At 30.2% G+C, this 15,424-nt stretch overlaps 1 protein-coding gene across 1 annotated transcript; it reads right to left on the bottom strand.

Annotated features, from left to right (window-relative positions):
• Positions 1 to 1,471: 1,471 nt before the first annotated feature.
• LOC101505215 (uncharacterized) lies at positions 1,472 to 4,334 on the bottom strand. The gene is made up of 4 exons (XM_073367271.1): positions 2,576 to 4,334; positions 2,368 to 2,486; positions 1,834 to 2,268; positions 1,472 to 1,579 (listed from the first exon to the last, which is right to left on the bottom strand). The coding sequence occupies exons 1-4, from the start codon at positions 4,332 to 4,334 to the stop codon at positions 1,472 to 1,474; spliced, it is 2,421 nt and encodes an 806-aa protein (XP_073223372.1).
• Between the last annotated feature and the right edge of the window lie 11,090 nt (positions 4,335 to 15,424).

Raw genomic sequence — 15,424 nt, 5'->3', positions numbered from 1 at the left:
TTGGCGACGAAATCATGTGAGACAATAAATGATTACTTCTCAAGAGTTATGACAGTAGCAAATAAAATGCGTATTCATGGTGAAAAAATGCATGATGTCACTTTAGTTGAAGAAACCCTTAGGTCTTTAACTGGGCAATTAAATTATATTGTGTGTTCAATTGAAGAGTCCAAGTATTGATACCTTGTCTGTTGATGAACTTCAAAGTTCGTTGATAGTTCATGAACAAAAATTCCACAAGAGTCATGGAGAGGAACAAACCTTAAAGGTTACCTCACAAGAAAAAGGTGAGATTGTTGGAAAACAAAAATGAGGCTTCAGAAGGAGAGGAAGATATAATCAGGATACAATTGAATGTTTCAAGTGTCACAAGATTAGCTTACAAGAACGAATGCCCTAAATGGGACAAAGAAGCCAATTGTGCAGAATTCAATGAAGATGAAACTGTGTTACTGATGACACATGTTGATCCACAAGAAAAGAAAAAAAAAAGAATATGTTTGGTTCTTGGATTCTGGATGCTCTAATTACATGAGTGGAAACAAAACTTAGTTCACTAAACATGAAAATTGTACACAAGTAGTCAAGCTTGGAAACAATTCAAAGATGGAAGTTGCAAGAAAAGGCAGTGTCAATTTCAAGATAAATGAAGTAGTTTATCTCATTCAAGATATGTATTTTGTGCCTGGATTCAAGAACAATCTCTTGAGCATATGACAATTGCAAGAAAGGGGGTTGATTGTGATGTTAAAAATTGGAAGTTCCAAGATCTACCATCATGACAAGGGGCTAATTCTTGAAACTAATATGGCATATCATTGAATGTTTAAGCTACTTGCAAAGGTTACTCATGATGACAATGATTAATATTAACTATAATTATATTCATTTATCCTTACTATTAAATATCAATATCAACCCCCTTTTTTTTTTTTATAATATGATTTTGAAATAAGTGTGTGCTTAAGAAAGAGAGGGAACAAAATTATTAATGTGTTTGACAAAAGTGCAATCTTGCCTCTACATATTTCCAAGTGCGATGGAGAAATCAAAACTACGTAGTTCTTAGGTAGAAAATGCGGATGTGTTGATTGTCTTTTTAAAGAAAGTTAATTTTGTTGTTGAAAAGAAAAAAGTTTTGACGAAATAAAATGAGTTTGTTTGATTTAAATAATTATTTAAATGACATGAGTTTTAAGATTATCAAGTTGTTCAACTTGTGTCTTAAAAAGACTAAAGGACTAATCTTATTATTTTAAGATTATCAAGTTGTTCAACTTGTGTCTTAGTTAACCCGTTTAAGAATAATCTTATTATTTTGATTATAAAAATGAGCTTTAAAATCTCTAAATTATACGGCTTGTATTATAACCGCTCAAAGATTAAAAAGATGTCACATTTAATTAACCACTTTAAAATATTTTTTTTATAATTATTTTAAAAACAAAATAAAAAACGAGCTTTAGGTATGTCAAATTGTCAAATTTACTAGGTAGTTAATCCCAGATAGCGGTGCGTCGCGGCCAACCCCGGAAACCGGGATAGCGGGATAGCGGGTTGCGGGATACCGGAATGACCTCTACATGAATAATGCTATATAAACATACATTTAGATCTCAAACTCACAGTCTAAATCAAAACATACATTTAGATACCAAATAGTCTTAATCAAAATATAGATTTAGATACCAAATATCATCATGTTCTTCAACATAGTAGAGTAATAAAATTAACAAAATATTAAAACTAAAATGCATGTTATAGGAATCAAAAATCATCATCATCTTCAACATAGTCTTCTTCCTCTTCTTCCTCCTCATCTTCCCCATTAACTTCAATATATTCTTCGTTCTCCTCCTCCTCATCCTCATCATCTTCAACATAAATAGGTTCAACTTTTTCAACATATTCTTCTACCACCACTTCTTTTGATATTGTTTCTTGTGCTATTGCCCTAGATGCACTTGCAGCTACCTTTTCTTTTGCTGCCCGCCTAGTGTAGACCACCGGCTCATTAGCCCCACTTGCATTGGCAACATCAGTCCAAGTTAGATTATCACCAGCATAAACTAATTCTTCAACAGGTTCACCATCATCCCCCAAGTCTCCCACTTCAAATTCATTGATATAATCATAATCATCATTCAAGACGATTGGATCAATCACATCACGACAATCAAATCGCTCTTTCAAAGCCTGATTATACTTAACGAAAACCAAGTCTTCCAACCTCTTATGCTCAAGTCTACTTCTCTTCTTGGAATGAATCTAAGTATCATAATTTAAAATGTTAGTTTACTAAATTAATATGAACCTACATAGTAGAATACTCTATAACTTAATAACAAGTATTAAGTATTAACTTACATGCTCAAAAGTACTCCAATTACGCTCACATCCTGAAGAACTGCATGTCAAAATCAACACTTTAATGGCCAATAATTGCAAAAGTGGAGTTTGTGCTCCATAAGTCTTCCACCACTCAGCTGCAATGAAACAATCATTTTCATTTTATACAAGTTGTTGTGTGCTAAAAAATTTAAGAAGAAAATAAATGAAGTTCCAATCCAATTACCGGGAGCTAATGTTGTCCTTTGTCTTATTGCTCCACCCAATCCAAAGAGACCATTAGCAATCTTATATTCTGACAATTGTGTTGTAGTCATGTCACTCATTTGGTGACTTTCACTAAGTGTTTTGATGCATAAGTGAAGACCTCCCACCAATATGGGATCATTCTCAATTTCTGGTTTGCTATAAAAATACTTCGGATTTAGGTAGTAGCCTGCAGCATGCAATGGATGATGAAGTTGACATTTCCACCTTTCATCAATGATTGCAAATACATCTATGTACTTGCTTGCTTGTTCATTGAAAGCTTTTCGAATATCCTCCTTGGCCTTGATCATTGCTGCATATATATATCCCATTGCAGGTTTTTTCTCATTATCAACAAGTCTTAACACTTGTACAAGAGGTCCCATAACCTTAAGAGTGTAGATGATATCATTCCAAAATGATGTCAAAAGTACAATACGAGTTGCCTTCTTTCCCTTAGGATCATTAGCTGCCTTGGACTTCAACCATTCTTCAGAAGTGAACATCTTTCTAAGGTTGGTTTTTTGTTTATGCAATCTTTGCAAAGTAAGAAATGTGGTAGCAAACCTTGCGACTCCATGTCTAACCAATTCAACATTGCCAGTGTTCTTCCTCATTATGTTCAACGCCAATGTGTGGTTATAAATGAAGCCAACAAGACTAATCCCTTTTTGAATAACCATTTTAACCTTAGCAATCTTTCCAATATCTTCTAACATCAGGTCTAGACAATGTGCAGCACACGGAGTCCAAAACAAGTGTGGTCTCTTGGCAGTTAGTAGTTTACCAGCCAATACATAATTACTTCCATTGTCAGTAACCACCTGCACAATATTTTGTTCACCAATCTCCTCAACAAAATTGTCCAATAGCTCAAATATTTTAATTCCAGTCTTCATGTAGGCAGAAGCATCAATACTCTTCACAAACATTGTTCCTGCTGTGGAATTCACCAAGAAATTTATCAAAGTCCTATTCTTTCTATCCGTCCAACCATCTGACATAATTGAGCATCCGTATTTTGCGCGATGCAATTGATGACCATTCAACAAAGCCTTTGTATATTCCAACTCTTTTTCAAGGAGTGGAACCCTCAACTCATGATAGCTTGGAGGTTTCAAATGAAGACCGTAATTTCCAACTGCTTCCAACATCAACTTGAAGCTTTTTGATCTTGTAACATTGAAAGCAATTCCATTTGTGTAAAAAAAACGAGCAATGTATTGTACCGTTCTTGCTCTTGCTTCTTTGTCACAAGTATCAATTATGCTTGTTTGTCTCTTGTCTTCCCCCAATTTGAGTTCTGCTTTTTTCATGAACATTAAATCCAAGGGACCTTTTGTCTTCTTGGCAGCTGGTAAAGGGGCTTCAATTGCCCTTTTTCCACTTCGAATTCTCCTTATTTCAGCTACATCATCATTAACATCATCGTCAATTTGAACTTCCATCTCATTTAATATTCCATCTTTTAGTGCTTGTTTCTCATCATAATCTGTCTGCAACAATAGCTTACAATCTGGTGGTATTTTTCTGCAGCTTTTTACGTCCCCCCTTATTCCTAATTGATGTTGTCTTGCTCTAGTAATTCCACCACTAGTTTCAACTTGACAAAAATCACATGTCACCTTCTTCCTATTATTCTTGTCTTTTACACTATTAAACTGCCATGCTAGGTCAACATTATCTCCGGTTGGTTTAAACATTCCAGATTGTGGGGTTTCAGATGATGTTGTCATGGCCGTTTGCAGAACAGACAAAGAAAGAAAGGAAGTAGAAAAAAACAAAGAGAAGTAAATTAAATTAACAAAAACAAAAACAAAAAAAGAATTAAATTAAATTAAATTAACAAAAACAAAAAATAGAAGTAAATTAACAAAAAAAAAAGAAGTAAATTATATTAAATTAACAAAAACAAATTAAATTAAATTAACAGAATGAAAAAAGAAGTAAAAATTAAATTAAAACAAAAAACAGAAGTAAATTAACAACAACAGAAGCAAATTAAATTAAATTAAATTAACAAAAACAAATTATTTAAATTAACAGAATGAAAAAAGAAGTAAAAAGAATTAAATTAAATTAAATTAACAAAAACAGAAGCAAATTAAATTAAATTAACAAAAACAAATTATTTAAATTAACAGAATGAAAAAAGAAGTAAAAAAATTAAATTAACAAAAACAAAAAACAAAAGTAAATTAAATTAACAAAATCAAAAACAAAAATTGAAGTAAATTAAATTAACAAAAATAGAAGTAAATTAAATTAACAAAAACAGAAACAAAAATAGAAGTAAATTAAATTAAATTAAATTAACAAAAACAGAAAGTCAGAAACAAAAATAGAAGTAAATTAAATTAAATTAAATTAACAAAAACAGCATGAAATTAAATTAACAAAAACAAATTAACAAAAAACAGAAATAAATTAAATTAACAAAAAAATTAAATTAAATTAAAAAGAAGTAAAAACAATTAAAAAAGAAGTAACAAAGAAGTAAAAAAAGAGTAACAGAGGAGGAGAAGTAAATTTAATTTGAAGTAAAAAAAAAACTGAAGTAAAAAAAAATTGAAGAAAAAAGAAAAAATTAAAAGAAATTAAAAAAAAAAAGAGTAAAGAACAGAGCAAAGAGCACAGAGCAAAGAGCAGAGCAAAGAGCAACCATGAACGAACCTAGGATGAGAACGCACAGGATGAGAACGGACGGGACGACTGAAGGTAGCAACCCAAAGAAATGAGAACAGTGAGATGGAACGATGAGTTGAGAAGATGAGATGAGAAGATGAGAACGATAGTGAATCTCTAAAATCTGAAGGTTGTTTTGCCAAAATTACCCCTAAAACGTTTTAAAATTTAGGGGTAAAATTGGTTTTTGACGAAAAAAAAAGGCCAGATTTTTTTCACGTTTTTTAGGGTTTTGAAACCCACGACCCGGAACGCGACCCGTGACCCGCGAACGCACCCAGGTCGCGCGCGAACCCTTATTTCTTCGCTCCGCTCCGCTCTGCGCCGCCGCGGCCATGTCGCTCGCCGCTCCGCTCCGGCGCGATCCCGCCGCGAACTGGCGCTATTGACTACCTAGCAAATTTATATAACGTATTTTGAAGCAATATTTTATTTATTTTATTTTATTTTTTGAAAAAAATAATTAAATAAATAATGATTTAATAAAGTAAAAATTGATGTATCATTTCATAACAGCTAAGCATCTTTAAATTTCAATAAATCCTAAATCATCGAGCATCATTTCAAAAAAACTCAAAGTTTTAATGAATCCACCTAACCAAAATCTCAATTTTTTTTTTTAATGTTAATATATGCTTTATATAACTCATTCTTTCATTTTAAATGTGAAATCAGAAACTAAAAATCCAGACAAGCAAATCAAAGAAAATGTTGTAGTAAAAGGATAGAGAACATAACAACAAACATGAGAGTGACACAGATATGTGGTATGCTGCGAAGAAAGAAGGCGGCAGTGGTGCACGGTTGACGGTGATTGGCGGCGGTTACTGGTAGACGTTGAAATGACGGTGATACTATCTGTTTCTCGTTTTCTATTTTTTCTTTTAATTTTGAAATATATGATTTTGAGAATGGAGTTGAGTTATTGTTTCTTCTCTGCTCAACTTCATTTTTGTTTCAAAATCTCTCTTTTATAAAAACAATTCCTCTTTTTTTCCTTCTCTTTATATATTTTTTTTTTTAATAATTCCTCTATTTTCTTTGTTGATTTCAGAGACAAAGAAAAAAAAACTCTATCTTTTCTATCTTCTGATTTTTTCTTCTGAAAAATAAAATTCCCCCCCTCTTTGAGTTTTGTAACAAATATTAAGCAATGTAAGATGATTAGAGAAAAAGTTGTTTATCCATTTTTTATTGAGTGCACATTTATTACAAGTAAATGTAATGACCTTATTAAGCTAACAAAGAGAAGGAAAAAAATATAAAAAAATGAAGCAAGAAATGAGTTTGTAGGAAGATGTGGAAACAAGGAAACAAGAGTAGGAAAGATGGACACACGAAAAAATGAATACATGACTTTTTTTTTTTTATGTTATTCTATTTATTTATTTTTTGTGTTAAATGGGAGCACATATGTAAATTATATATTCAAAATTGGATTAGATTAATAAAAGATGATTTTTTAAAATTTTATAATAATAATTGTTAAATACTTATTAAACATATTATTACTTTTTTATTTATTTTTAATTAATCGAATAAAATTGGAGTACTACAGAATGAACCTATTTCGTAGTTGAAAAATGAGAAGTTTTCTATCAATTTATGATTATCGTTGAGAAAGAAACAAATTTTAGAATTAAATGTCTTAGAACTTGTAGAGGTGGAGAGTTTACATCCATCAACTTCAACCAATTTTGTCAGGAGGTTGGGATAAAGTGACAACTCACCACTGCCTATACTTCTCAACCAAATGGAATGACAGAAAGAAAGAATAGGACAATCATGAACATGGTGAGATTGTTATTATGTGGAAAGGGAATTCCTAAAAAAAATTTTAACAGAAGTTGTGAGATGGAGCCTATGTGTTTTGAATAGATCTCCAACATTGCTAGTGAAAAAAAAAACCCATAAGAGGCTTGGAGTGATTGTAACCTTCAGTGTCACATTTTAAAATATTTGGATGCATAGGCCATTTGCATATTCCAAAAAGCTGCATATGCATCTTACTTGGTGTGAGTGATGAATCAAAAGTGTTTAGGATTTTTGATCCAATTGAAAAAAAAATTGTTGTAAGCAAGGATGTGATGTTTGAAGAAAATGAACAATGAAAATGAGACGAGAAATACAAAGAAGAAATTATTGTGGATCTGGATTAAGAGACTGACTCATACTTGGAAACAAAAAATGATAGAGACCCAAGTGAAAGATAATCATCTGGAAAAAATCATGAGCTGAATGAGAATGCAAGCCAACCTATAAAAATTTCAGTATGACCGACTGATTATGAGAATGGTCAAATGTTGAGATAAAATCCCAAATTAATATTTTAATGATAATTAAACAAAGGTTAATTAAGACTTTTAATTATGATTCTAAGTGTTTTGGTATTTAACATGTGTGTTTGAGTGTGTTAAACAAAGACATGAACCAAACATTTCAAAACAAATCATATTAAAATGAAGCAAGTCCATTCAGAGAAACGAAGAACGTTCTTGACAGAATCCTGGAAAACGAAGAATGTTCTCCACAGTTTCAAAACAACAAGAATGATCAGATTCTAAAAGAAATGATTAGTTCCATTAATTACAATCTATTACAGAATATATCCAAAAATATACGAAGATCATTTCAGTATAAGAATCACTCCAAAGGTCAAAGGCAAAAGCTATGCTTCACAATTCATAAAACAATATCATTCTCCAAGTTGAGCAAGCTTCAAGTACAAATTAAGCTGACAGATGTATAGGACACCTCAGTTGTACTTTTAAGCAGCCGACACACGTGATACAAAGCATGGATCACTTCAGACAGCTGTCAAGCGAAGATTAAAACTCAGCACACCACAAAGAAAAACGAAGATCGTTCTTGGTTTACAAGAACATTCTTGCTTTAAGCAAGAACATTATTGCTTTACAACTGATCTTATCCACTTACTGACACATGATAGTTGAAACATTCTCAATGGCCAAATGAGTTGTCATTAGCCTTCTTGAAGTCTATAAAATAAGCCTCAAGATAAAGAACAGATCGAAGCTTCAAGTGCAAAGCAATACATCACTCATACAATCATATTTGAATTATTTTGAGCTTCTCAATCATTTCAAATTTTCATTTCTATTCTTAACTTGATATAAGAACCAACTTTATGAGTTTTAAATCCTATAATCTATTCTCAAATACGAGATGAGCATACTCAGATTCTACTAATCTCTCAAAATCACCACTTTATAACTCAAGACTATATTGTTTAAATAGTTTGAGTAATTTTTAAAAATCCTTTAATGTTTAAAAGGTAATGTGTAAAAATATTTTCTGAAAGATTGAAAGGTAACCTATGAAAATCTTTGCTAGGTAGAAAGATAGTACTTTGTAACAGATCAAGTTTGATATGTAAAAACTATGTGAAAACCAAGAACGGTGATGCTTTGAGCACTTAGTGAAAAATATCAAAATTTTGAGGTCTGAACGTAACTTGTTTGAGTGAACCATAATATATCTTTGTGTGATATTTCTTCTCTTATCTCTATTTAGTTTTTATCTTCTAATCATATTTTATACAGATAAGTTAATTGTGTGTTTTCACTAACCAATAATGTTCTTCGTCTATAACAAAGATCAATCTTAAGTTAAATATTTTGAGTTTAACATGAATTTTTTAAAACGGACAATTACAATTAAAACCCGTTTTCCTTGTAATTGACATTGTTACTTCATCAAGGGCTTTCAAAAGATAAAAAGGCTAACATGGAAGACATAGATAATACAAATCTTGATTGTTATGATGCAGTTGTGAAGAATGCCAAGTGGAGACAAACCATGGATATTGAAATAGCAGCATTTGAAAACAATAAGACATGAAAGCTGAAAAATTCACCGAAAGGCTTTAAGAAGATAATGGTTAAATGGATCTATAAGACCAAACTGAATGAGCTAGGTCAAGTGGACAAATATAAGGCAAAATTAGTGGCAAAAAGGTATGTTCAACATAAAGGAACTGACTATATAAAAGTGTTTGCTCCTATCCATAGATTGGATACTATAACGATGATTATTGCATTGGCAACTCAAAAGGGACAGAGTCTTTATCAATTGGATGTCAAATCTTCATTTCTTTTTGGACATTTAGCAGAAGAAGTGTATGTGGAAAAACCAAAAGGATACATAAAGAGAGGAAGTGAAGACAAGGTGTACAAGTTGCATAAAGCCTTATATGGTTTGAAGCAAGCTCCAATGGCTTGGTTTAGTAGAATTGAAACCTATTTTATTCAAAAAGGTTTCTAAGCTAGCAAAAGTGAACAAACTTTGTTTCTAAAACATGATAGTGATGGAAGGATACTAATTGTGAGTGTCTATGTAGATGACATGATCTATATTGGAAATGATGAAAAAATGGGGATTGAATTCAGAGTTCTATGAAAAAGGAGTTTGCTATGACTGATTTAGGAAAGATAAACTATTTTCATGGAATTGAAGTAATTCAAGAAGTTGAAGGTGTATATATTAGTCAAATAAAGTATGCGATTGAGATACTAGAAAGGTTTGATATGTCCAACAATAATGAGTAAAGGTATCTATAGTTCTTGGTTCAAAGATTGGCAAGGATAAGTAGGGAAACAAAGTGGACAATACTAGTTACAAGCAGCTGATTGGGTGGATCATTAATATGACAACTACAAGGTCTGACATGATGTATGTAGTCAACCTTATTAGTACATACATGAGCAATCCTATACAAATTCATCTGCAAGCCGTAAAGAGAATTCTAAGATATCTTCAAGGCATTGTCAGTTTGGAATCATGTATAAATAGGAGGAAATGTTGATTTGTTGGGGTACACGAACAATGACTATGCATGTGACTTGGAAGATAGGAATAACACATCTAGATATATATTTTTGTTGAGCAGGGGTGTAATGACATGGTCCTCTAAAAAGCAGCCCTTGCCACCTGTCAAGCACCGAAGTTGAGTTTGTGGTTGCTAGAGCAGCAACATGTCAAGTTGTATGGATGAGAAAAATTCTAGAGGAGTTGGGACAAAATCAATAGGACATTGTTTCTATATTGTGTGACAATAGTTCTACAATAAAATTGTCGAATAATCTTATTCTCCATAGAAGAAGTAACCACATCGATGTTAAATTTTATTATCTCATAGAACTGGTCAAGACAGACACCATCAACATGACTTATTGTGCCACCATCAAGTTGCATACTTTCTAACTAAGCCATTGTGCATTGAGAGTTTTTTGAATGACCAGGTTTAACTTATTGAAGATAAGATCCGCTTGTCTAAGTTAGCAACTATCTTTTGAGGTATAAGTTAATGATCTTTTTTTCTTTACAAGTGAGATTGTGACTTAATTGATGTTGGACAAACAAATTGAATTTTGAAAAATACATTTATTTTATTTTTATTTTTATCAAATTAATATCAATTTAGTTATTCTATCAACTATAAAGATTTCGAGAACCGTTAACTTTGACATTCAAAAAATATCATTCATTTATAAAAGTTAGAATTTTAGTTGACTTTTAAACTAACAAGTCTGCATTAGATGACATACATATCAGTCTTAAGGCAAATTCCGTGTCCTAATTCTTCCTTCTTACCTTTGATCTTCCACTAGTTTAAGACTAAGTTTTATACGTTGATTTTTTTTAGTCCTTTATTCCTTTCACTTTGACCGTATTAGTATGGTGGCTTCATTTTCATTTGTATGCTCCGAACTAGACAACATATTTTGACTTTTGATAGCATGTCAACAAACATAGGCAGTTATAAATTTTGTCTAGCGGGACCGATGTTCAAGTTTTCAAAAGAAACTCTCATTTTCTAAAATCACTATTATGAAGACACACAAACTCATGTACACAACCACCATTTGACCAAAAGAGAAAACCCAACCACCAAATAAAACATCCCACGACAAAAGCTGCAGGCCCATATTCGGGAAAAGATAAGACAATCCTCAGGAGTTAGTCTTAGCTAAATAAGTTTGTTACCAATGGCTTAGACGGTCACAATATCAAATACATAATATTCTTAAATAACATGTAGATAAATCTTAATATTAATATTAGTTATTCATAGCTGCAGTTACGAAAAATGATATTGATTTCATTTAATTTTATAATAACTATTTTAATAAATCTTTGAAGTAAAAGAGATTGTAATAATTGGATATTTTAACTTGCCAGTAACTTGTATTTAGGTTTGTAAACTTAAAAAATGAATTAGGCCCTGAAGTTTTAAATAATTTGTAATCGTGTCTTTAAGTTTAGAGATCTAATTAAAAAAATCGTGAAGTGATTAAAAATGATTTTGAAGATGGGGTGTTTCCCCCTCCGCCAACTACTGTGGCTGCTTGATGTGTGTGCATAGGAAACGCGGTTAAGACAAAAGAAACGCGGTACGAATGAACCCAAACAGACGCAAAACAATTGCACCTCAATTCTCGATTTCCCACCATGCAACGCCACACCGCTTCTTTACTTATCATACTAGTACTTTATTTTTAGGGATTAAAGTATATAGTATAATTATGACACAAACATTTCCTTAAAAAAAATTATGACATAGACCTCGATAGAAATATGATTATGGGGCCCCGTAAGTATTCAGTTTAATTGACATTTTAAAAAAATTTAATTATCACTTCCTGTAAAAAAAAAAATTAATCACCTAACTTGACATTTTTTCTAAAATTAATTAATTTTGATGTCTTTTTTTTAGAGTTGGTGAAAAGGTGTGACTTGTATATAGAGTGTCTAGATTTACGTAGGTGTTGCATTTCAAAGTCCTCTTTTAATTTGGTAAATCGTATCTCGAATCAATGTGATTGGGATCACGTAGTTTAATAATGTACCAGTATTTGTCTTTTTAAATAGTTCATTTTAATAGTCTTTTAGAATTCTATCTTTTATGAAGAGTGTCTAAATATAAGTGTGACGGTATAATCTTAGATTTAAATTATTTGTATTTGCTATTTGGTTGGCCTTTTAGTTAGTCCACATCAATAAAAAATCTAATTATTGAAAATGAGTAATGATTTCTTATACTATCAAAATAACAACTTAATTTGAGAGTCATAACGAAGTTTTTACAAAACTAATGTGTTCAATTTTTTTTTTTATAATAAAATTAACAATTAACTGTTATAATTGATTATTTCACATAATATATAATAATTAAAAAAATTAGAACTACAATACATTTCCCAAACTACTATGTATAGATCGATTTTATTTTTATTTTTTAATAAGCAACCGAGTTTGATGGATTTAGTTCGATTTAAACCTAAATATAAAAAAATTAAATAGTTTGTATTTGTTGCATTTATGTTATCATTGGTTTTGTATTGGTTGAATTCATCCGGTTATACTTTTAGAGAAGCAAAGAGTTACAAAGATGCATTTGTTTCTTGTACTTATATTTTATTCTGATCAAACTAGTAAACTTTAGATAAAGGGATAATTCTGTCCAAATTAATCCGCTGACATTTTTTGTGTTGATATTTAATCATGTTGACATTATGGTTTACTCTACTTAATTTTTCCAGGTCAACATTATCATTAATTATTACTTCATCCCAATCAATACGATGCTACAAGTAAAATCGTATCGTGCCTCACACGAAACATGAACTCAAGTTACAAATAGGAAAAATATTGAAGCACATGCGAACAAATGCTTTTAGGGCAAGAGCGTTTAGTAATAATCCAAGTATAAACTTTTTTAGGTTTAATTACAGTTTTGATCCTCCTATTTTATCTGAATCGCGAAAGTAGTTTCTATATTTTGTTTCTCTCCAGTTTTAGTCTCATAAACAGAATTTTGGTTTAAAACATGATAAAATTTCATTTTTTAAAGCCATACTACACCATTTATAATCATATATTTCAAGTACAATTGTTACAAATGAGATCTTGAGGCATGCTGTGTGACTTAAATAAATGCAAAAAAAATAAAATTTCATCAAGTTTTAGACCAAAATTCTGTTTGAGGGACCAAAACTGGAGAGAAATAAAATGATAGGACTACTTTCGCGAATCAGCTAAAATAGGGGGACCAAAACTGCAATTATGCATTTTTTTTATTAAAAATTGTGTGTTCAAAGTTTAAATAATTTAAATTTTCTATTTTTAAAATAAAGTTACTACTATTAATTTCTTAATAAGTATTATTCTTAATACTTGTTAGCATAATTTAAATATTTATATACACTCATACACTAATTAGACATTATAAGAAAAATAAAAAATAAAAAGAATAAAATATATAGGTGTGATATATTAGTAATGTAATTGTAAAATAAAAAAAGATAAAGTATATAAAAACTGTGGAGGTTGAAATATAATAACCCTACAAATATTATGCAACATAAAAGTCAAACAAACACATTTTGATGGAAATTATCAAGACTTTTATTATGTATTTGTGATTGATATTTGCCGTTAAACTCTTTAAAAGAAAAAAAAAAATCAGGAATGAATGCTAAGATACTTCTGTCATCATGTATATATTTTGACAATAAAATTTGATTATCTAAAACCCATCGAGTATGTTTATATATTGAGCAATAATGCTATTTGTCTCAAAAAATTAAATTCACGAAGTGAAATTGGTCAATAAGAGGGATGTATTAATCATATATAGGTGCTTTGTGAATCTAAATGAATGGTTTTAATTCTGCCACATTATATATCTTCGTGATGCATCATTTAATTTAAATCTTATAAATTTAATATTTTTTTTTTTTAAATTAGAAGAATTTTGCAAGACATGAGATTAACATTTTAAGAGAAAATTGAATAGGTGTTGATAGTGATAGAATGTTAAGAAAATGAAAATAATAAAAGGATTTAATTGTAACAATCAAAATATTAATACTATACCAAAAAATCAAAATAATTAAGAGATTAAATTCATACTTTTTTTTTATAGAAGGTCAACATTAGCTATAGAGAGCATTTAGAGATGTGATTAGATCTAATCTTAAAAATAATGAAAGTCAACATTCATTCAAAAAAAGAAAAGTTCATATTTCTTTTAATTTTAAAATAAAATTTTATTTAAATTTTTTTACATAAATTAAAAATTTCTAAATAAATTTAACTGTTGTACAAAATTATCCGTAATAACTATTTGATATTAAAAACTGTCATAAATACACAAAAGTAATGCATATAATATTAATATATAATATTAATTAATAAGTAAAATTGAAATAAATTATCTAATATTACATTGAAACATATAAAACAACAGTTATTTTTTTAAAATAAACTCTTTAGATCTTTATGGGTAGAGATGAGAATATGTTAGGTTGTTCGTCAGGGGCATATGGTCTTGCCTACTTATGTCATGGTCTGACCTATTTAATAAAAAGGCTAGGCTCAGGCCATTTTTAAAGCCTATTTATTTAAATAGGCCATGCTCAGACTTATAAAAAAGCCTATTAGGGCTGACAGGCCGGCCTATATATATTTTATTATTTTATTAATATTATTATTATTATATTAATAATATTATTTCCTATTTTAAATTCTATCAATTAAGCAATTACTCAGTAAGCATTTTATATTCAACAGTTGTTTCATATTTGGTAGTTGTTCAATTAGTCAATCACTCAGTAGTCTTCCATATTTGTTTAAGAGGTAATAATGAGTGTGTTTATTTCAAAAAAAAATCTATCATTTGACACAAAAAATTATTTTTTAGGGTTTAAAGAATGTTTTTGTTTCATATTTTTTAAAAATCATTTTAAATAGATTTTTTAATAGGTTTCCAAGTCACTTTATAAAATGTGCAGAACGAAAAAAAAGCCTGCCGTAGACCAGACTCATGTCTTTCAAAGTCTGACCTACTCCCACCCCTTCTTATGAGGGAAGTAGTATCCAAAGAAAAATACCAGCGTGGTTGGGCACACAGTATCCATCACACCAGTCTTAATTAATAATATAGTTAGTATACTATTTAATTATTAAAAAATATAAACAAATCTAGAGAATGTGGAATCGGCGCCGGCCTTGCAAACCCACTGCGGTACAAATATAGATAATATTATAATATATAATTAAAAAAACCTGCGACCTTTTAACTGCTTACTTAGAATAAGGACTTAAAGATTATAATACT

Source organism: Cicer arietinum, chromosome 4 (genome assembly GCF_000331145.2).
Source record: "Cicer arietinum cultivar CDC Frontier isolate Library 1 chromosome 4, Cicar.CDCFrontier_v2.0, whole genome shotgun sequence".
Taxonomy (NCBI): domain Eukaryota; kingdom Viridiplantae; phylum Streptophyta; class Magnoliopsida; order Fabales; family Fabaceae; genus Cicer; species Cicer arietinum.
The sequence above is the reverse complement of the archived record's forward strand: the minus strand, read 5'-3'. Positions and strand labels throughout refer to the sequence as shown.

Bases quoted from the DNA above. Each gene is read 5' to 3' on its own strand.
- LOC101505215 (XM_073367271.1), bottom strand. From the start codon at position 4,334: ATGACAACATCATCTGAAACCCCACAATCTGGAATGTTTAAACCAACC. The intron at 2,487-2,575 runs GTAATTGGATTG...GTTTCATTGCAG, and splicing joins AAGGACAACATTAGCTCCCG to CTGAGTGGTGGAAGACTTAT. The intron at 1,580-1,833 runs GTTAATGGGGAA...TTATTCATGTAG, and splicing joins AGAACGAAGAATATATTGAA to AGGTCATTCCGGTATCCCGC.